General features: G+C 33.2%; 1 protein-coding gene across 1 annotated transcript in view; it reads left to right on the top strand.

Annotated features, from left to right (window-relative positions):
• Window positions 1–6,481, top strand: part of DCK (deoxycytidine kinase) — a 30,577-nt gene extending 24,096 nt beyond the window's left edge. The window contains exons 5-7 of the mRNA XM_081303376.1: window positions 1,758–1,873; window positions 3,863–3,953; window positions 5,573–6,481. Of these exons, the coding sequence (XP_081159502.1) occupies window positions 1,758–1,873; window positions 3,863–3,953; window positions 5,573–5,599 (234 nt within the window). The 3' untranslated portion in view covers window positions 5,600–6,481. The remainder of the gene's footprint in view (window positions 1–1,757; window positions 1,874–3,862; window positions 3,954–5,572) is intronic.
• The last annotated feature ends 16,726 nt before the right edge of the window (window positions 6,482–23,207 follow it).

A 23,207-nucleotide genomic window follows, 5' to 3' on the forward strand; every position in this document is an offset into this window, starting at 1 on the left:
AGCTCCCTTGAAAATATGCCTTTTATGATAAATTATAACTGCAATAGCTGTTCTGTTTACATCATAATATATTATTATTGATCCAGGAAGATCAAGTAGAGGCTTTTCATGAAATCAACCTAAATAATAGGATCTTACATTTAACAGGAAGCTTTCTGGGTTTGACACTTGCATTCTCATTGTTTCTCTGTTTTTTAAATTTCTACTTCTTGGGTAAGTCAAAAGATCTAGGTTTCTGATTACAGTAGATTATTTTGTTCCTTTTTTAATGTCAAATAAGCCAGGATTCAGCAGTTATAATAATACTGAAATTCACTTTTGGGCTGGGGATGTGGCTTGGGAGGTGGCACGCTTGCCTGGCATGCGTGCAGCCCGGGTTCGATCCTCAGCACCATATGCAGGGAAGATGTTGTGTCCGCCGAAAACTAAAAAATGAATATTAAAAATTCTCTCTCTTTCTCTCTCCCTCTCTCTTGAAAAAAATTTAAAAAAAGAAATTCACTTTTATTTTTGAGAAGAATCTTTTTGAATACGAATGTTAAAAAAGAGCATAAAGAATACTAATGATTTTATTCTGCTGGAAACAGATTCTTAAAGACGAACACAAAACTACTGTTTTATCTCATCAGTATTTTTTAAAAATATTTTTTAGTTGTAGATGGACACAATACCTTTATTTATTTTTATGTGGTGCTGAGGATCAAACCCAGTGCCTCATACATGCAAGGCGCACGGTCTACCACAGAGCCACAACTCCAACCTCTCATCAGTATTGTTTATGATATAGTTTGACTAAATGTTTAATTATTGAAAAAGAGAATTTATAATAGACTTTGAAAGACAGTTTTTATGCTGCTATAGGCTTATGCATGCTATTTAGGTTGAAGGTTTCCCCTCCCCTCCCCCCTCTGTCTGTCCATCCATCTATTCCTTCTTTCGTTTCTTCCTTCCTTTTTGTGGTGCTAGGGATCAAACCCAGAACCTTCTGCATGCTGCACAGATGATTTACCACTGGGCTACGGAGTTTGGAGGTTCTTATGTCTTTGGATACATGATAAATTTCTGAGGATTTATGAATCCCCACAAATTATGTGAATTTTTGTATGTATGTAAGTTTTCAGGGGAAAATGATCTAGAGCCATACTTATAATGTGACTATTTAAATTATGGCTATTAAAATTAAATAAAATTTTAAAATTCAGTTTTTTTTATAACTACACTAGCCATGTTTCAAGTGCTTAAAAGCCGTAAGTGGCTAGTAGCTACTTTATTCAATAATGCAGATATAGAACAGGCACAAAACATCCCATGTTCTTTTCAGTTGTGGTGATCTAGAGTTATCATCACGTTAAGAATCACTGCCTTTAGTGATTTTATATTAACTGAACACAGATGTTCAAGTTTGATTAACAAAAATGTAGGATTGAAAGATTGCTGTACCTTTTAGCTGTCCTATAAAAATTTTAAGTAGATGTTTAATGAATTTTTCTCCCTCTTTTTACCAAACTTACATTGGTTAGTATATTTCATATGTGGAGAGTGAAAACTAAAGAGTTATTTTGACTTATTTTTGAAAGTACTATTTAGTATAGCGCTATCAAATGGCTGAAAAGCTATATGGAAGGAAAAGTGAACTACTTCAACTTTCTAGAAGAAAGAGAATTTGGCTAGCATAACTTAAGAGGCACAGAAAAGAAATTTTGATGGCAACAGAAAAAATAATTTCCTTGTCTTTTTTTCTTATTGCTTGCTTTTAGAAATGCTTAAGTAGAATATATTTACGAGGAAGAACTGAAGAGCAAGACATTCCTCTTGAATATTTAGAGAAGCTTCATTATAAACATGAAAGTTGGCTCCTGCATAGAACACTGAAGTAAGACTTCCTTATTCTTATTTATTATTCATTTTGAATAAATACCTAAATCAAATTTTAATCTAAAATTTGGAAGATATGAATAGCAACTTGTAAAGTTTTTCATTTTTAATCATTTGTTTACTGATATCTTCTAGAATTAGTTTGGATTTTGATTCTCTTGATTGTAATGAGATCTCATTTCCTTGAAGTTTTTTTAATTTTTTTCTTTTTGTGGTGCTAGGGATTGAACCCAGAGCCTTGTACATTCGAGGCAAGCACTCTACCAACTGAGCTATAAAGGCAAGCATTCTACCAACTGAGCTATATCCCCAACCCTCTTTGAGGTTTTTATAACTAGTGTCACCTAGTTACAAACTTGCATTTCATTCAATTGATTAAGAATTTATCTCTTTGTGCCTTACGTAGGTACTCTCTTTTAGAAATAATTTTTAAGATGCAGCAAGCAGTCTCCCCCTTATCTGATATTTTGCTTTCTACAGTTTCAGTTATCTAGCATATTAAATGGGAAATTTCAGAAATAAACAATTCAGAAGTTTAAAATTGCTCTCCAAGCCAGGTGTGCAAGTAAGTTCCAGCTATTCAGAGGCTGAGGCAGGAGAATTGTTTAAGCCCAGAAGTTTGACACCAATCTGAGCAACATAGTGAAACTCAGTATCAAAAATTAAAATATTGTTTACCATCCTGAGTAGTGTTATGAAATCTTGTGCTGTTTTGCCCTGTCCCATCTCATCTGGTATAGCACAGACCTGAGTCATCCCTTACGACCTGCCTGATAGTCATTTAATTGCCATCTCTGTTATTAAATCAACTGTCATAGTATCATGGTACTTGTGATCAAGTTACCCTTGTTTTACTTACTAATGGCCCTAGACTCCATGAGTTATGAATGATACTTGAATTTGAGATATGCCAAAGAAAAGCCATTAAGAGCTTCCTTTAAGTGGAAAAATGAAAATTTTCAATTTAATAAGGAAAGGGGGTTTAAAAAAAATCCACTTTTAAGATAGAAAAAGCAAGGGCTGTGGTTATAGGTCAGTGGTAGCATGTGTGAGGTGCTGGGTCCTCACATCATATAAAAATAAATAAATAAAATAAAGGTATTTTAAAGGGAGAAAAATCATTAAATTTGTATATGCGAGTATAAGAAAAAAACATAGTATGTAGGATTTGTATATCTGTTTTTTTAGGAATTTAGTGGAAGACTTGGAATGTGTCCTTAATCGAATGGGAGGACTAATATAATATTTTTCAAGTTTGTTTCATGAAACATGACTTAAGAGGTAATAAAGCATAGTTGTTAAGTTAAATACATAGACTTTGTCCTTACTCAGCTTTTGGCTCAAGTCCAGTCTCACTTATTGGTACATAACCTTAGATAGTCTTTGAGTCTCAGAAAGACTTCTATGAGTTTTCCTTTTTTTTTTTTTTTTTTTTTTGGCAGTTCTAGGGATCAAACCAAGGATGTTACATATGCTATGCAAGTGTTCTACCTCTAAAAGCCACATCCACAGCCCTTTTTAAATGTTGAGACAGGGTCTCACTAAGTTGCTTAGGTCTTTGCTAAATTGCTGAGGTTGGCTTTGAACTTGTGATCCTCCTGCCTCCGCCTCCTGAGCCACTGGGATTACTGGCATGTGCCACTACACACAGCTTAAGATGAAAAAATTTCTAATTTATCCTATTTTCTGTTTGAGAATCATATGTCACAGTGCCTGTATGTTCTTATATCTTAATTCTTTCTTTACCTACAGTAAGTCTACATGAGAAGAAAGAGGCTACTGGTTTTATTACTTGCATGATAATTTTAGTGTAAAATGTTGATAGCATTTTGATTTTTCATTGATAAAGGGCTGCAGATATAGCTCAATGGTAGAGCACTTGCTTATCATATGCAAAGCCCTGGTTCGGTACTACCAAAAAAATGCATTTAAAAATTTTCTCTTTCATTCCTTTTTTAACTTTGTTCATCTCTCTCCTTTTAAACAGAACAAATTTTGATTATCTACAAGAGGTGCCTATCTTAACACTGGATGTTAATGAAGACTTTAAGGACAAACATGAAAGTCTGGTTGAAAAGGTAGATTTAGACAAAAACTATAAACTAATATTTGTTTGCCTTACTTAAAACAGTAGTAAAAACTTCAGAAACTTTTCAAACAGGAAGCTTATATAAAGTTGCCTTAAGAGTCAGCTTTAGAGGGCTGTAGACTATTTAGATTTAAATCCTGACTAAATTCTAGTTTTGTAGCCTGAAGAATCTTGTTTGTCTTTTCTTTCTTTATAAGACAGGGATAATTGCAGTGATATGTTCTTTCTCACCTCCTTCCCTGCTTCTTTCCCTTTTGTTCCCCTTTATTCACACCACCAATATTTAGGTGAATTAATAATAAACTGCTTATAAAATTAAACTTTTTTCAACTAAATTCAATATGGAGGATATGTACAGTGGAAGGATATGGATTTCATTTTTAGCTGAAGTTTTGAGATTAAGAGATTATTTTGAGTTTTGATGGAACCATGTTAAGGGTGAACTGACATTGCCTAAGGTAATAACAGTAATAATTGTTATTATTAGTATCTTATTCAAAATTATTTTTTTTCTCTGATAATTGGAAATTGGTCATATTAAGTGAGTGGTGCCATATTGATAAAGGAATGGGGAGAGAATTGTCAATAAACATTTGAGCCAATAGTAGGGGTAATTATATAGGAAATGTTCCTATACCCACATGAATAATCTTGGTGATCTGAGGTCTAAAGAGAAACCACAATTTTTTTGTTGTTTAGTTTTGGGAGTATCTTTGACTTTTTTCTTTCTTCTGTCACAGAATGTCAGCTGTTTATTATAAATAGGGATTTGATATTTTTAAGGGAGTATAGAGTTGTTATATGTTTTCCCCATCATATGATGTAAAACATATCTGTAAAATTTAAGTGACTTTTTCTTACTATTAGTGATGTCAAAAATATAGTATAAAATTCATTTCTGATAATATTAAAATTGTCATTGTACTAAGAGCTAAACATCAATATTAGTGAGTCTGTAAATCTACTTGTTAATTTTATCTAACTCTTTGTTTTGACTAGAATCATTTTATATTATTATTTATATTTATTTTTATTAATATTATTAACAGTTGTATTTCTTTTTTTAGGTATGTTTACAAGGCAATAAACTCTGTCTTTTCAGGAGAATTTTTGTGTAGTCTAGAATACGTAGAGATTGAGAGTCCTGCATTGTGGTGTTGTTCAATTAGCTAGGTTCAACTCAGAACTTATATAACTTTCTCAGTACACTAACATTGCATAGTATGACAGAAATTTGTGCTTAAGAAATATTACATATCTATTCCCTGTCTGATTTTCAAAGCTTGTTTAAACTATTGTGATTATTATTAAAGCTACACATGTTCTTTGGTATTTGAATAAAGGGATAAAACTAGTGTTATGGCTGTTTTAGAACTGCATCAATCTTAGATATAAATTAAGTAGTTCCTATAATGATCTTTTAGGTCATTGATCTTTTACTACAGAAGTATTTAACAATATTTCTTTGGGAAATAAATGGTATGGTATTGTAATAAAGTTACTAATATATTTGGGGTCTTCAGCTTTTACATACACTTTAATGAAGACAAATATTAGATATTTCAAATTAGTTAAAAAATTATGTTAATATTTTTTTTCTTCCCTCAGGTCAAAGAATTTTTGAGTAGTTTGTGATCTTGCCGAAGACTCAAGATAGCCCATTGTTTCCAAATACTTCAGCTTTATGTGTCTTCATAGCTCAATATTCATAAGACTCGAGTTTTTAACCTTTTTTTTTCTTCAAGAAAAAGTGTTTTTGTATGTTTTATGAATCCTATGTAAAACTTTCTCTCCCTTCCTCCCTTCCTTTCTTCAATAGTTCAAAAATCAAAGATGTTTAATTATCTCTTATAACAGGAAGTCTGGAGGTAGATGGTTCCAAAATCTGAATAGTGGTTTAACTATATTATAAAAGACCTAGCCTCCTCCTGTCTTGTCCCTCTGTCATCTTCCACAGGTTAACATTTTCCCATAGTGTTTTTCACCTCAGGGTTGACCAGTTTCTTAACTGGAAGCATTAATGTTACAGAGTAAATCATGTGTAAATTAGTGTACCTATTAAAAGTTGAAAAATAGAATTTCAGAATTCCTGGTATAAGGATTCTGAAGTGAGTTTTGTTTGGTTTTAATTTTTGTTTGTTTATTTTGTTTTATTTCTAGAGGTGCTAGGGGTCAAACTAAGGATTTCATGCATATTAGGCAAGTGCTCTACAGAGTTGTACATCTAGCTCCTGAAGTTTTATTTGGAATGTTTTTGATCAGGTGCCTCTCTTTCCATCCTTATTTATGTTAAAGATAAAACTAAGTTTAGTATTTAATCACTTGATATTTATCAATGTATCTATAATACATTTATAGGGAAGCAAGTTAGACCTGATTCCCAGTTTGGTAATGACGTAACCTATTTTATAAATCATTTCACCTTTTACCTTTGTTTCTGCATCTGTGATCCATTTTTTTTTTACATGGGATTTTAAATGATTGAGGAGAAAATTTTTGTATCTTTAAAAGATAGCTGAAAAGTTATTACCTGAGTATAAAGATTCAGTTTACCAGGAGTTTAAAATAGCTACCTGTTTTTCCCTTCTCAGACTATTGTTTTAGAAATGACAATTCTTATTACAATTAAGAGATTTACTTAAATTATGTTTTTCCTTAAATCATTGTAGGTGGAAGTGTAGCTTTTCTTAAATTTCTTTTCATTTTTATATCTTTTGTTGTGTGTATGTGTGGGTGGTGCTAGGGATTGAACCTAGGGCCGTATTCACACTAGGCAAGTACCCTACCACTAGGGTACACTCCTCTTTTCATTTTTGTAGGAAATATTAGTAGAACATAGTGAATAATAAGTTTTTCTATTTTATTCTGTATTGTTCCTGCAGTGGAAATGAGTAATTTTTGTCTATCTGCTTGGTGAGTATTCAAACAAGAAACTGAAGCCAAAGTGGAGTTATCTTAGCAGTTTTGTCTGTGTAACCTCACCTCTTATTTCTTGCCTCATTCTTCTTTCCCTACTCTCTGAATTAATTAGGCAGCATGTAGTTTCAGTTTTAAATAAATCATGTATTTCTACTTTGAAAACATTATTATTGCTTTTTGCTCCACAGTTTGCTTTGCTTTGTAGAATTTTGACCTAAATTTTTTGTACCTTTCAGAGAAATCAAAATAAAAATGATTTTGGTTTATATGTAATATATAATATATAATCATTATCATTTTTTAATTGAAATAAGGAATAAAATCAACAAAACTTCCTTAATAAGGCACACTTCTCTCTAAACTACTTATGTAAGTAGTTGTAAAACTTTGCATGTTTTCATCTTAGGTCTGTATATAAATAAAGAGGTTTTATTCCCCCCTAGATATTTAAGTTAAGGTATGCATGTTTTTTCCCATGTAATTAACCTTTCTATTTTATACTTTAGAAAAATTGTACATTTTTTTGAAATGAGAGGAAGAGTTACTTATTTTAAAATTGTAGTTTTCTTTTTATGTCACTTTTTACTTTTGGTTTCTTGTTGAAAGGTGATAATTCAGTGGATTAACCAGTCCTGATGCACTGATCTTTGATTAGGGGACTTGATTTCAAATCAGTAATAAACATATATACTTAAATTGTATCATGATATGTGTGAGCTTTTTGGTTGTTTGGTATAAATGAATTTGTCTATTTACTTATATGTCAATAAGTAAGTTTGAATTTCACAGACTGCTGAAGTTATACTTATATGTCAATAAGTAAGTTTGAATTTCACAGACTGCTGAAGTTAAACTCATTAAAATGGTTATTTTTTTTTTAGAATTTACATTCTACTTTTGAATAAAAAATTATGAATTTAAAAAGTTTAAAGTGGTCTGTAAATTACATTGATTTTATTATGAAGCTTATAATTCAGTGTTCTTCGCTGACCTTTAAAAATGTTTAGTAATTTTTAATTTGTGGAATTGAAAAGATGCTAATAAAAAATTTGTTATTTCTTTGTCCTAGTGTGATAAGTTATTAAGAATTAAGCATAAATAAAGATTATATCTCTTTAAAAAAAAGGAATTGAGCCTAGTAGTCTGAATTATTTCTTGAATCGAATCTTATCTTCCATTAGAATATATGTATTACTTTTTTAGAAAAATAAATTTTTAGTTGTAGATAGACACAATAACTTTTTTTTTCATTTTTTTATGTGGTGCTGAGGATCAAACCCAGTGTCTCACATGTGCTAGGCAAGTGCTCTGCTGAGCCACAACCCCAGTCTATGTATTTTAATAACTTTCTCTTCCATGAAGGTAACGTATAAGACTTGTTTTCGTCATCCAGAATTTTCTCTTCTGAAGCTTAGAACATTATATCCTGAGCCACATACATATTTTAGGTGTCATATTTTAAAGAACAGAGTTCCAAAATATTTTTAAAATGGAGATATAAATTTTATTACCTCCAGAAAATTGCTAGCTAAATTAAAACATTAAAGGGTTTATAAATTTGGGGGATGAGGGTGTAGCTCAGTGGGAGACCACATGCTTAGCATGTGCGAAGCCCTGGGTACAATCCTCAGCACCAAAAAGAAAAAGAAGTTGACAAATCTTAGTAAATAATAATCTTCACATAACAAAATTTTCTCTCTTTTAAAAATTTCTTTGAAAGAATTTTAGAGTCACAAAAAGTTGCAGAAATATAGTTTTTGTGTACCAATCATTGAGCTTCCTCCAATGATAACACTTTATTTAACCATTGTATATTAAAAAGACAAATTAATTTTGGTGCACTATAAACTACAGACCTAGTTTGGATTTTACCTTTTTAAAAAACTGTACACGTGGTAAATGGGAGTTCATAACCCACTTGAATCAAAAGTATGAAATATGATGTCAAGAGCATTGTAATGTTTTGAGCAACCAATAAAATATAAATAAATTTAAAAAATAAGTAAACATTAAAAAATAAAAATTTTAAAGAACAGTTTTAGGTTCATAGCAAAATTGAGCAGAAAATGAGAGTTCTCAGATACTCCCTTTACCCTTTACAGTTTGCCCCCACTATCAACATCTACCAGAGTTGGTATATTGATTCTAACTGATGCACCTACTTTGATAGATCATTTTCATCCAAAGTCCATAGTTTATATTAGGGTTAATTTTTTTAAATTGGTAGTTGTAGATGGACAGAATGCCTTTATTTTATTTATTTTTATGTGGTGCTGAGGATCGAACCTAGTGCCTCAAACATGCTAGGCAAGCACTCTGCCACTGAGCTATATAACCCCAGCCCTAGGGTTCATTTTGGTCGAATGTATTCTATGGGTTTGATAAACATGTATCTACCATTACTTCACTGCCCTAAAAAAAAAAAAAAAAACTGTTCATTCCTCCCAACCCTGCTAAACACTAATCTTTTTACTGTTTCCATAGTTTTACCTTTTCTAGAAGTTGGAATCATATGATATGTAGCCTTTTCAGGTTGGCTTCATTCATTCAGTAATATATATTTAAGTTTTCTCTGTCTTTTCATATCTTGATAGCTCATTTCTTTTTAGGGCTGAGTAATCTTCCCTTGTCTGGATATATCAAATTATCCACTTACCTATTGAAGGACATCTTTTGTTTCCAAATTTTGGCAGTTTGGGATAATGTTGCTATAAACACCAATTTGTGGATTTTTGTGTGGGCATCAGTTTTCAGTTCCTTTAGGTAAATATCCAGGAGCCCAATTGCTTGATTGCATGGTAAAGATATTTTTAGTTTATTGTTTTATAAGAAACTGCCAAACCATCTTCCAAACTGGTTATCCTGTCTTGAGTTTTCACTAGCAATGAATTTGAGTACCTGCTCCTCCACATCCTTTTCAGCTTTTGCCCTCATCAGTGGGTTTTGTGGGGGTTTTTTTTCTTCTTTTCCTTCTCTCTCTTTTCTCTCTCCCTCCTTCCCTCCCCACTTCCTCTGCTTCCTTCCTTTTTTTCTTTTTCAGTGTTGGAGATTGAAGCCTCATGGACACTAGGTAAGTGCTCTCCTACTGACCTTTACTCCAACCTGGATTTTGGCCATTTTTATGGGTCTGGATATTATCTTGTCTTAAGATGTTGAGCATCTTTTCACGTTCTTACTTGCCAGTTGTATGTCTTTTTTGGTGAGGTGTCTATTTAGGTCTGTTTGCCCATTTATTAATTAGATTCATTTTCTGATTGTTGACTTTTAAAAGTATAAGTTTTAGGTAATATACCTTTATCAGATTTTTTGGGGAAGCATTTTTTTTACCCGTTCTTGCCACAGTCCGGCTGCAGCAAAATAACCAGGGGGTGATGAACAACTTGTGTGCATTGATACAGCAGGAGTGGGAGCCCTTTATTGTAGGACAGGAGGGGTATATATACATTCCACACAGCTTATCTTAATTAACATAAACTAGATACAGCAGTCAACCAATAAGGAATCTCCACACTTAATGGCTTGCTGGCGTTACTTCACAAACCACTCCCTCTGGCAAAATGCCAGGTGCCATCCTGACTTGTTTACAGACCCTAACATTTGCCAGGCGCCATCCTGACTTGTTTACAGACCCTAACATGTTCTGTGATTTGTCTTCCCATTTTCCTGATGTTCTTGATGTTCTTTCACAGAACAGAGGTTCTTTTTTTTTTTTTCAAAAGAAATGAACTTTATTTTTAGAACCATACAGGCCAAACAAAACAGCTCCTCAGGAAAAACCCTCAGAGCCCACCTGCCACCACCAGCTTCCCATAAGCCTCTCCCTCAACCACCAGCCTCTCCACCTCCCACAATCCTTCTGCTCTTTTTTTTTTAATTTTTTTATTGGTTGTTCACAACATTACAAAGCTCTTGACATATCATATTTCATACATTAGATTGAAGTGGGTTATGAACCCCCAATTTTACCCCAAATGCAGATTGCAGAATCACATCGGTTACACATCCACAATTTTACATAATGCGCTATTAGTAATTGTTCTATTCTGCTACCTTTCCTAACCCCTACTATCCCCCCTCCCCTCCCCTCCCAACTTCTCTCTCTACCCCATCTACTGTAATTCATTTCTCTCTTTGTTTATTTTCCCATTCCCCTCATAACCTCTTATATGTAATTTTGTTTAGCAATGAGGGTCTCCCTTCATTTCCATGCAATTTCCCTTTTCTCTCCCTTTCCCTCCCATCTCATGTCTCTGTTTAATGTTAATCTTTTCTTCCTACTCTTCCTCCCTGCTCGAACAGAGGTTCTTAATAAAGTCCTGTCTATGAGTTATTTCTTTCATAGATAGTGCTTTTGATGTTTTAAGTAAAAAGTTACTGTTCTACTTAATACCTAAGGTCATTGAGTTATCTTCTAGGAATTTTATAGATTTTAATTTTACATTTAATTCTTTGAGTTAATTTTTAAAATGTTATAATTTCTATGTCTAGGTTTTGTTTTCTTTTTTCTTTTTGTTTGTGGATGTCTGATCTGGGCACCATTTGTTGAAAAGATTGTCTGTTCCATTGTATTGCTTTTGCTCCTTTGTTGGAGATCAATTAACCTTATTTATATGGATCTCTTTCAGGGCTTGTCTTTCTATTCCATTGGTTTATTTATTTTATCTTTTGCCAATACCACACTGTTGTTTACTGTAGCTGTACAGTAAGTCTTGAAGTGGCATAGTGTCAGTTTTCCAACTTTGTCTCAGTGTTGACTTGCCTATTCTGAGATTTTTGCTTTTCTGCATAAATTTTGAAATCAGTTTATCATTTGCAAAACAAGTTGCTGAGATTATTGATTAGCATTTTGTTGAATCCATACATCAGGTTGGGAAGTACTACCATCTTTTTTTTTTTTAATCTTTATTTTTTATGTGGTGCTGAGGATCAAGCCCCAGTCCCTCACACATGCCAGGTGAGCACTCTACCTCTGAGCCACAACCCCAGCCCAGTACTGCCATCTTTACAATATTGATTCGTCTTGTCCACAAACATGGAATATCTCCATGTATTTAGTTCTTTGGCACCTTTCATAAGAATTTCATAGTTTTCCTTAGCATAGATCTTGTATATACATTGTTAGATTTATACTTAAGTATTTCATTTTTAAGGTGCTAAAGTATAGTATTCCACTTGTTCCACTTGTTCATTGTTGGTCTGTAGGCAAGCAGTTGACTTTTGGTGTATTAATCTTGTATCCTGCAGTCTTTTACTATATCACTTGTTTGTTTTAGGAACTTTTTGTTGTTTCTTTTGGCTTTTCCACTTAGATGCTCTCATCATCTGTGAACAGATATATTTTTATTTTTATTTAATTCTTTCCAATCTGTATACCTTTTATTTCTTTTTCTTGTTGCATTACATCAGCTAGGACTTCAGTATGATGTTGAAAAGTACAGTGGTGAGAGGAGACATTCTTGTATTGTTTTTTATCTTAATAGGACTGCTTTGAGTTTGTTACCCTTAATATAATGTTTGCAGGTACTTTGTAGATGTTCTCCATTAAGTTGAGGAAGATTCCCATCTATTTCTATTTTGCTGATTATTTTTGTTAAATCCTTGCATTTTTAAAAATAGCTTTATTTTATTCATATATATCATTTATTTTATATATATATATATATTTTATATATATATATATATATTTTATATATATATATATATATATTGCTGAGAATCGAACCCAGGGCCTCACACCCCAGCTACTCATAGATTTTCAAATGTTGAATCAGCCTTGTATACCTGGGCTAATCCCACTTGATCATAGTGTGTGACTCTTCATACATTGTTGGAATCAGTTTACATATATTTGGAAGATTTTTGCCTCTGTGTTCATGAGAGACATTGATCTAGTTTTCTTGTAAAGTCTTTGATTTTGATGTTAGGAAAATACTGGCTTCATTGAATAAATTAGGAAGTATTCCTTCCATTCCTGTCTTTTAAAAGAAATTGCAGAGAATTAGTATCATTTTCCCTTAAATGCTTAGTAGATTTCATGAATGAATCAGTCTGGGCCTGGTGCTTTGTTTTGGAAAATTGTTGACTCAATTGGAAAAACTGGATCTCCACATTCAGAAGAAAGAAATTGGACCTTTATCTGATACCGTATATTTAAAAAAACAAGTCAAAAAATTTAAATATAAGACTTGAAACTATAAAACTACTAGAAGAAAACAAGAAGCTCTATAACATTGATCCTGGTAATGAGTTTTTGAATTTGATCCCAAAGGCTTAGGCAACGAAAGTAAAAATACACACATAATTACCTCAAGCTAAAAAGCTGTACAGCAAAGGAAACAACTGAGTGAAGAGATAACCTGAGAGAAATATTTGCAGTCAATACATCTAATAAGGAAGGGGTTAATATCCAAAATACATAAGGAACTCAAATCAATAACAAAAAAAAAAAACAATAAAAAAATCAACAAAGGACCTGAACAGACAGGTCTTTTTTAAAATTTGTTCAAATTAGTTATATATGACAGAATGCATTTTGACACATCATACATAAATGGAGTATAACTTTTCATTCTTATAGTTGTACATGATATAAAATTACACTGGTCATATAATCATATATGCACATAGGGTAATAAAGTCAGATTCATTCTACTATCCTTCCTCTTTTCATATCTGTCCCCTCTATCTAATCCAAAGTACCTCTATTCTTCCCTAGTCCCTGCTCCCTTATTGTGAATTAGCATCCACATATCAGAGAAAATGTTCAGCCTTTGGTTCTTTGGGATTGGCTTATTTCATTTAGCATAATATAGTCCGATTCCATCCATTTATCAGCAAATGCCATAATTTTATTATTTTAGGCTGAGTAATATTCCATTGTGTGTGTGTGTGTGTGTGTGTGTGTGTGTGTATATATGTATATATATATATATATATATATATATATATATATATATATATATATATATCACATTTTCTTTATCCATTGATCTGTTGAAGGACACCTAGCTTGGTTCTGCAGTTTAGCTATTGTGAATTGAACACTGATGTGGCTGCATCATTGTAGTATGCTGTTTAAGTCCTTTTGGTATAAATCAAGAAGTGGGATAATTGGTCAAATGGTGGTTCCATTCCAAGTTTTATCAGGACTCTTCATACTGTTTTCCATAGCGGTTTTACCAATTTTCAGTACCACCAGCAATGTATGAGTGTACCTTTTTCCCCACTTCTTTGCCAACGTTTATTGTTGATTGTATTTTTTCTTTTTTAAAAATATTTTTTAGTTATCAATGGACCTTTATTTTTTTTATTATGTGGTGCTGAAAATCGAACCTAGTGCCTCACACATGCTAGGTAAGCCCTGTTCCACTGAGCCACAACCCAGCCCTCTTTTTAAATATTTTTTTAAAATATGTTTTCTAGTTGTTGATGGACCTTTATTTTATTCATTTATTTATATGTGGTGCTGAGAATTGAACCCAGTGCCTCACACATATGAGGCAAGTGCTCTACCATAAACCACAATCCCAGTCCTGACAGATCTTTTTCTAAAGAAGGCTTACAAGTGGCCAGCAGAAAAAAAATACTTAATGTCACTAATCATTAGAGAAATGCAACTTAAAACCACAAGGAGATAACACATCTGTTAGAATGGCTATTATCAGAGTTGATAAGGATGTGGAGAAAAGGGAACCCCTGTACCCTGGTAGTGGGAAGGTAAATTGGTATAGCCATGGAAAATAATAAGAAGTTTCCTAAAAACAAAAACAAAAACAAAAACAAGAAACTAACTAAAAATAGACAATATATTCCAGCAATTCCACTTCTGGGTATATAGCCAAAGGATTTGAAATCAGCATAATTGAAGAGATGTCTGCATTGTCATGTTTGCAGCATTATTTACAGCCAAGATGTTGAATCACTGTAAGTGTTCATCAACTGATGAATGGTTAAAGAATACACACACACACACCACACACACACACACACACACACACACACACACACACACACACTGGAATACTATTTCACCTTTAAAAAAAGAAGGAAATCACTGGGGGTAGTGGTGCATACCTATAATCCCCATGACTGGGGCTGAGGCAGGAGTATCGCAGCTTCAAAGCCAGCCTCAGCAACTTAGCAAAGTTCTAAACAACTTAGTGAGACCCTGCCTCAAAAAGGGCTGGGGAGGTGGCTCAGTGGTTAAGCACCCTGAGTTCAATCCCTGGTGCCAAGGAAAAAAATGATCCTGTCATTTGTGATAATGTGGTTGAACCTAGAGGACATTATACTAAGTGATATAACCCAGTCACAGAAAGACAAATAATACATGATCTCACTTATATGTGGAATGTAAAACAAACAGAAGTAGAATGGTGGTTACCAGAGGCTAAGGGGTAGGAAGAATGGGGAAATGTTGGCCAAAGGGTACAAAGTTTTGTTCTGAAGGGAATGGTGAAGTTTTTTGAGATCTGTTGTACAAAACAGTGACTATAGTTAATGTGTTGTTATGTTTCAAAATTATTAAGAGTAAATTTCAAACATTCTCATCACAAAAGCTAGTATTTGATATATGTTAATTAGCTTGATTTAATTATTCCACATTATATACACATTATATCACTTGTACTCTTCGTGTGTGTGTAAATGTATATATATACACATCCATGTACAGTAAAAAATTATACTTTAGCAGGGAAAAAATCAGTAGTTATACTCCTTTGCCACATGAGGTCATTATATACTTGATTCTTTACTGTGCTCTGGCAATAATCTAAGCATCATTATTTTAATGATGATTGGTTGGCAAAAGATAGGAGCTGATGAGAGGACTTTGTGTTGCCAGACTAAAAGCCTTACTGATTAATAAATACTTCACTGAGTATGATTTTATGTGTATATATGTTCTAACTTGAGCTTTTAGATTAAACATGGGCAGACAAAAACATAGTCTACTACAAAACTCCCAGCTGCTTCTCTAGGTATTAGATTGAATAATATTAATTGTAGGGGTTTTATGGAATAGTTCTAGATTAGGTAATTATGCTTAGCAGGTTGCCAGGAAATTTAATGTTCCAATGGTCACTCATTGAAGACTGAATGTTAAGAACTGTCTTATAAGACTTTACCATTTGCTTAATAATCATGTATGAAAAGAATCTTGTTATTTCTGTTATTCTATGAAACTAGGATAGATAATTATATTTTAGGAAAAAAGACTTACTTAAAGCTGTTGTCTAGAAAGCCAGTAACAGAGGTAGAAAAAAATTTGATCTTTCATGGACCCAAGAATATCTTCTGAAATAACCTGAACAGTAATTCCCTGGTGTTACTTCAAAATGTTGGTGGTGAGGAATCAATTTGTGTTAAAAACAATAAATCTGATCCCAGTTACCTGATCAGGAGGCTGAGGTAGGGGTTCTTATATTTGAGGCCAACATCAGTCCCTGTTTCAAAATAAAAAATAAAAAAGACTGCATATGTAGCTTAGTGGTTAAGCACCCCTGGGTTCAATCCTTGGTACCAAAAAAAAAAAAAAAAAAAAAGATAAATTTGAAAGTTATCTAGTATTATAATTTATGATCTTGGATCTGTAACACTTGATATGTCATGCAGTACTTATCAAATTAACAGTTTTGGAACAGAATAGTCAAAATGGGCATAAGTTATTTTGTTGATAGTTGATATGGACTAGTAAATTGTCTTATCCCATTTTATACTACTTTAACAGAATACTACAGACTGCGTAATTTATAGAGAACAGGCATTTTTTTTTTCATAGTTCTGGAGGTTTTGAAGTCTAAAATCCAGGTCTTGGAAGGTTTGGTGTTTGGAAAGAGCCAATATCTGCTTTTGAACTCTGACCTCCATAAAGGAAGAACACTTTTTTCACATGGCAGAAAAGGGGGAAAAGGGGGCTGGGGATGTGGCTCAAGCGGTAGCGCGCTCGCCTGGCATGCGTGCGGCCCGGGTTCGATCCTCAGCACCACATACCAACAAAGATGTTGTGTCCACCCAAAACTAAAAAATAAATATTAAAAAATAAATAAATAAAAATTAAAAAAAAAAAAGAAAAGAAAAGGGGGAAAAGAACAAACCCAGTCCATTAAGCACTTTTTTGTAGCAGCACTAATCCATTTGTGAGGGTGGAGTCTTCAAGATACAATACCTCTCATTACACCCCACCTCCCAACACTGTCACATAAGGATTAAGTTTCGGCATGAGATTTGGAGGGTACAGAAACTTCAAACCATGACATAAATGAAATAAACTTGTAAAGTATGGTAGTTGACTTTTACCAGACAGACATTAAACTGCCAATTGAACATTATCCTTTTCAGAATAGTTACTTTCATTTACTATATGTGTATTTCAAACATTGTATCATTAGTTAAAACACTATTGGATCTGAATTTATTTAGAGTCTATATCATTTTTTTTTACTTATTTATTTATTTATTTTTAGTTTTCGGTGGACACAATATATTTATTTTATTTTTATGTGGTGTTGAGGATCGAACCCAGCGCCTCAAGCATGCCAGGTGAACGCGCTACCGCTTGAGCCACATCCCCAGCCCTATGTCATATATTTTTAAAGAGTGGGGGGGGGGACGTTAGATTTTTAAAAATGGTCATAAATCACTTAGTGACAAGTAAATGGATAAGATATGTGTCAAAGTTGAAAAAAACTGCTTTAGGTTCTAAAAAAGGTATAATAAGGCACTTAGATCTATTTTCTGGTTCAGTATATGTGAAGGAAATTCATACTTGTTTTACTAATTCAAATGTTTTTGACTATGGCAGACTCTTAAATTGAATATATAACCTCTCTGTATGCTGACTTTGAAGCCACTTTGAAGTATAGACGATTCTGGGAGAGTTTTGTTTTTTGTTTTGGTACTGGAGATTAAACACTGAGGTGCTCAAATAAGCTACATCCTGATCCTTTTTAAATCCCCAGCCCTTTTTTTATTTTTTATACAGAATCTCTCTAAATTGCTGAGGCTGGCCTTAAACTTGGAATTCTTCTATCTCAGCCTCCCAAGTCACTGGGATGGAATGGGCACCACCATACCCTGAGAGTTTTTTTTTTTTTTTTTAATTCTATTATGTTTACAGTTGGTATATACCAGCAGTCATTGTTAAATAAAAATTTACCTAAAATACTTTTAACATCACAGAGGCAGCAGTAATTTTTTTTTAATGGTACTGGGGATTGAACCCAGGGCCTTGTACATACAAGGAAAGCACTCTACCAACTGAGCTATATCCCCAGCCCAAGGGAGTAATAATTTTGAACATAGGCTACCAAGACAAAATGGTGACTACAAATCTTGATCTTGCTACTTCTGTCTTAACCTTAGGCAAGAATGTCTTCCAATTTCTTTATCTGTAAGAGAGCCTAAATAAGTACCTACCTGTAAATAATTGAGCTCAACAGGGCTGGGGATGTGGCTCAAGTGGTAGCATGCTCGCCTCGCATGCGCGAGGCCCTGGGTTTGATCCTCAACACCACATAAAAATGAAATAAAGATATTGTGTCCACCTAAAACTAAAAAATAAATATAAAAAAAACCCCTGCTCAATAGGCAACAACTTTCTCAATGTGACACTTAAAGCTCAGTAATAATGCCAAGAGTTAATAAATGTGATGGCATCATATTAAAGAGCTTATGCACAGCAAAGGAAATGTGAAGAGAGAACCTACAGAATGGGAGAAAATCTTTGGTAGCTACTCTTCTAACAGGATTAATATCTAGATATATAGAAAATTCAAAATACTTAAGACCAAAAAACAAATAACCCAATTAATAAATCGGCAAATGAATTAAACAGACACTTGTCAAAAAAAGAAATACAAATGACCAACAAATATATGAAAAAATATTCAATATTATTAGCAATTAGAGAAGTGCAATCACTGAGATTTCATTTAACACCAGTCAAAATGGCAGGCACCAACAATACAAATGATAATAAATGCTGGCGACAATGAAGAAAAAAAAAAGGAACAGTTTTATACTGTTGATGGGATTGCAAATTAGTACAACCACTATGGAAATTAATATGGAGGTTTCTCCAAAGACTAGACATGGAACCATCATATGACCCAGCTATACTACTCCTTGGTATTTATCCCAAAGAATTTTTTAAAGCCATCATACTATAGTGATATATGCATACCTATGTTTATAGCAGCACAATTCACAATAGCCAAACTATGGAACCATCTAGGTGTCCATTGACGGATGAATGGATAAAGAAAATGTGTTATATACACAATGGAGTTTTATTCAGCCATAAGGAAAAATGAAATTATGTCATTTGCAGGAAAATGGATGGAACTAGAGAGCTTTATGTTAAGGGAAATAAGCCAAACTCAGAAAGTCAAGGTCTTCTGTTTTTCCTCATCTATGGAAGCTAGAGAGAAAAATGAAAAACAAAGGTGTGGGAGGCAGGGATCTCATGAAAATCAGAGGGAGATCAGTAGAGAACAGAGACCAGGGGGAAGTGGGGACGTGCTGGGGAGTGATATTGGCCATATTATATTGTTATATTGTGTGCATGTGTGAATATGTAACAACAAATCCCATCATTATGTCCAACTATAATGCACCAATAAAAAATGTGGAAAGAGAAAAATAAAATAGTGCTAGCCATTATTATTAGTACCATTATTTCTCTTCACTTAATATCTTGGATAATACAGGTATCTGGATGATTTGTAAGTTTTGACAGTTAAATAACTGTGTTAATAAGAGTTAATAAGATAGAAGTGTAGTAAAGTATCCCAATCTATTTTAATGTGGAAATTGCTATAGTATGATGTCATTTTTCTTCCTCAATCCCTCCCTCCCTTTCTTTTTCACGTGGATGCTGATCTATGATAGGGGTGGGGAGCATGGGAAGAATGGAGGATCTTTGGATTGGGCAAAGGGGAGGGCTGGGAGGAGTTATGTGGGTAGGAAAGATGGTGGAATGAGATGGACATCATTACCTTATGTATGATTGCATGAATGGTGCATCTGTACACTGTGCACAACCAGAGAATAGAAATATTGCACTCCATTTGTGTACAATAAATTGAAATCCATTCTGCTGTCATGTACAACTAAGCAGAACAAGTAAAAATCAGTCAATAAATAAAACATACATGTAGAGAGGTTCATTCAACTATTTTGGTTACCCTTGGGGAGTGAGAATATTGTGGTTGAGTATCTTGGGAGAATGTCTTTGGTATAAAAATTAAACATTAGGCAGTTCATTTAATATTAAATTCATTCATTTGGCAAATATTGAGCTCCTACGGCATAGTAGGGACTGATAAAAGAAAAACTGTTGTTAGTAATTATACTTCCTCTGAAGGATGTTTAAAGCTACATAAAGAAGATAAGATTGCTTTTTTAACATTTTCCTTTATTTTCATTTTCTGTGCTTTTATGCTTCAAATGGTGCTGAATATAACTTTTTTGTAGTTTTATTAATGTTTCAGAAAATTATACTTTTTCCTATGTGAATGTAAAATTTCTAAATTTTAAATATAAAAATATTTTATTGTTTTCAGATTATAAAAATTATAAATATTTGTTGTGAAAAACTCAGAATTTAATACTACATAATTCCAATGCTAAGAAATCTTCCTTATCTTGGAAAGCACATGGGTTTAATAGGCTATGATTTTTATCTATTTTTAAGCAAGGTACATAAAGATCTTTGTGTCTCTTTCTAGAAGATAGGTAGCAACAAAAAGAACACTCCATATCTATAAATTATCTTAAAATTATATTTGCTTAGAAATTTATTACTCTGTTTTTGAAAAAAAAAATGCCCATTAAAGAATATGGTCTTTGGTGGAATAGTGCAGGTAATACCTGGGTAATACTTCGATAAGGGCTAAGAAGAGAGAGTGAGACCTTAGATTGCTCTGTTTCTTGGTTTCCTCCAGTTTTTATCTTATTATAAAGAAACAAAGGTGAAGAAGAGAAGGGAGGCATTCCTAAATTAATGGGTCCTAAAGCAATATTTAATGTGGAACATTAAATAATTTGGAAAATCACAAAGAAAAAAGTACCGTCTTCTAGAAATTCTACTATATCCTTGCATTTTGTTGTGCATACATACTACCAAAATATATATACCTATTTTCTGTGTATTTAGAAATCTTTATCCTCAGAAACCAAAATCCTGAATTCTGTATTAGAAATGAAATAAAATGATTTTTATACTGAGATTTGATTATCAGCAAAATTTATTGAAGCTTAACTTTTACACTAAATGAGAGATATCTCTACCTAACTTAATAGACAAACTGGAAGTTTAATATATTAGAATATGGGTATATTAACATTTTCCATTGATTTGTAATTTGAGATCATCTTCTTTCTTCCATTTAATCTCCAGTTGGCAATAACAATAAAAGTAAGTATTTTTTGGTTTAAAAAAATACAATATGCCCTTTTAAAACAATCTGGAGATTGCAAAAATTTTCAAATATGAAAATGGCTCCCTGGATTCCATAATGCAGACAGAATATTATTCTAGCCAACTATTGCCTTCCAGATTTATGTATTTACATTTACAAAGAAACATTTTTCCATTTTACCAAGTTGAAATTATGCTATAGATTCAATTCTATGTCCTGCTTTTCCCCTTTAGTTTACTGTGAAAACTTCTTATATCTAAGTTACTCAAATGCATTTGACTCTATAATTTTTCATTTCATAAAGTTTAACAAATACAGAAAATATGAGAAGGAAAAAAAACCACTTACACATTACTATTTTTTTTCCAAGTTGTGTTTCTTTGCTACCATCCTTCAAACAAAACTTAAGTGTTGGTAGCAACTCCTTACTTAATTCTTTTCACCTAATGAATAATAATCTTGAAAAATGAATCTCTTTAAATAAATTTTCATTATTTAATTACTATGATTAGGAAATTCATATTTTTTACATTTTGGATGACTTTTTTCTTCTTTCTTTCTGTCTCTTTCTCTTTCTTTCTTTCATTTAACATTAGGGTCTTTTACTACTTGTCTTAGGCTGGTCTTGAACTCCTGGGCTCAGGTGGTCCTCCTGAAGCCTTTCAAGAAATGGACCTACAAACATATGTCATCATGACCAGATTTGTAGAACTTTTGCATTTGCAAAGGACCACTAATCTAAGAAAATTTATTGTAATATTTTTACTATAAAATATATTTGTGAATGTTAGCATGTGTCTATTAGGTGAGCCCTAGCTCATAGTTTTTTTTCAATATGTTTTTAGTTGTAGATGGATACAATATCTTTATTTATTTTTATGTGGTGCTGAGGATCAAACTCAGTGCCTCACATGTGTGAGGTGAGTGCTCTACCACTGAGCTACAGCCCCAGCCCGCTCATAGAAATAATCTGTGAGGTGAACAGAAAGCCTACATCCTGGGAGCAAATTTTTACCCCTCACACATCAGAGCACTAATCTCTAGGGTATATAAAGAACTCAAAAAGCTAATCACCAAAAAACAAAAACAAAAACAAAAACAAATAACCCAATCAACAAATGGGCCAAGGATCTGAACAGACACTTCTTAGAAGAGAATATACAATCAATCAACAAATATATGAAAAAAGGTTCATCATCTCTAGCAATTAGAGAAATGCAAATCAAAACTACTCTGAGATATCATCTCACTCCAGTCAGAATGGCAGCTATTATGAAGACAAACAACAATAAGTATTGGCTAGGATGTGGGGAAAAAGGTACACTCATACATTGCTGGTGGGACTGCAAATTGGTTCAGCCAACATGGAAAGCAGTATGAAATGAAAACTCCTTGGAAATCTGGGAATGGAGCCACCATTTGACCCAGCTATCCCTCTCCTTGGTCTATACCCAAAAGACTTAAAAACAGCATACTACAGAGCCACAGCTACATCAATGTTTATAGCAGCACAGTTTACAATAGCTAAATTGTGGAGCCAACCTAGATGCCCTTCAGTGGATGAATGGATAAAAAAAATGTGGCATATATACACAATGGAATTTTACTCAGTAATCAAAGAGAACAAAATCATGGCATGTGCAGGTAAATGGATGGCCTTGGAGAAGATAATGCTAAGTGAAGTTAGCCAATCCCCCCCAAAAAAACAAATGCCAAATGTTTTCTCTGATACAGGGAGGCTGACTAATAGTGGGGTAGGGAGGGGGAACATGGGAGGAATAGATAAATTCTAGATAGGGCAGAGGGGTGGGAGGGAAGGAGAGGGGGAGGGGATTATCAAGAATGGTGGAATGTAATAAACATCATTATCCAAAGTACATGTATGAAGACACAAATCCGTG

This window comes from Spermophilus citellus (assembly GCF_964194105.1).
Source record: "Spermophilus citellus genome assembly, chromosome: 8".
Classification (NCBI taxonomy): Eukaryota; Metazoa; Chordata; class Mammalia; order Rodentia; family Sciuridae; genus Spermophilus; species Spermophilus citellus.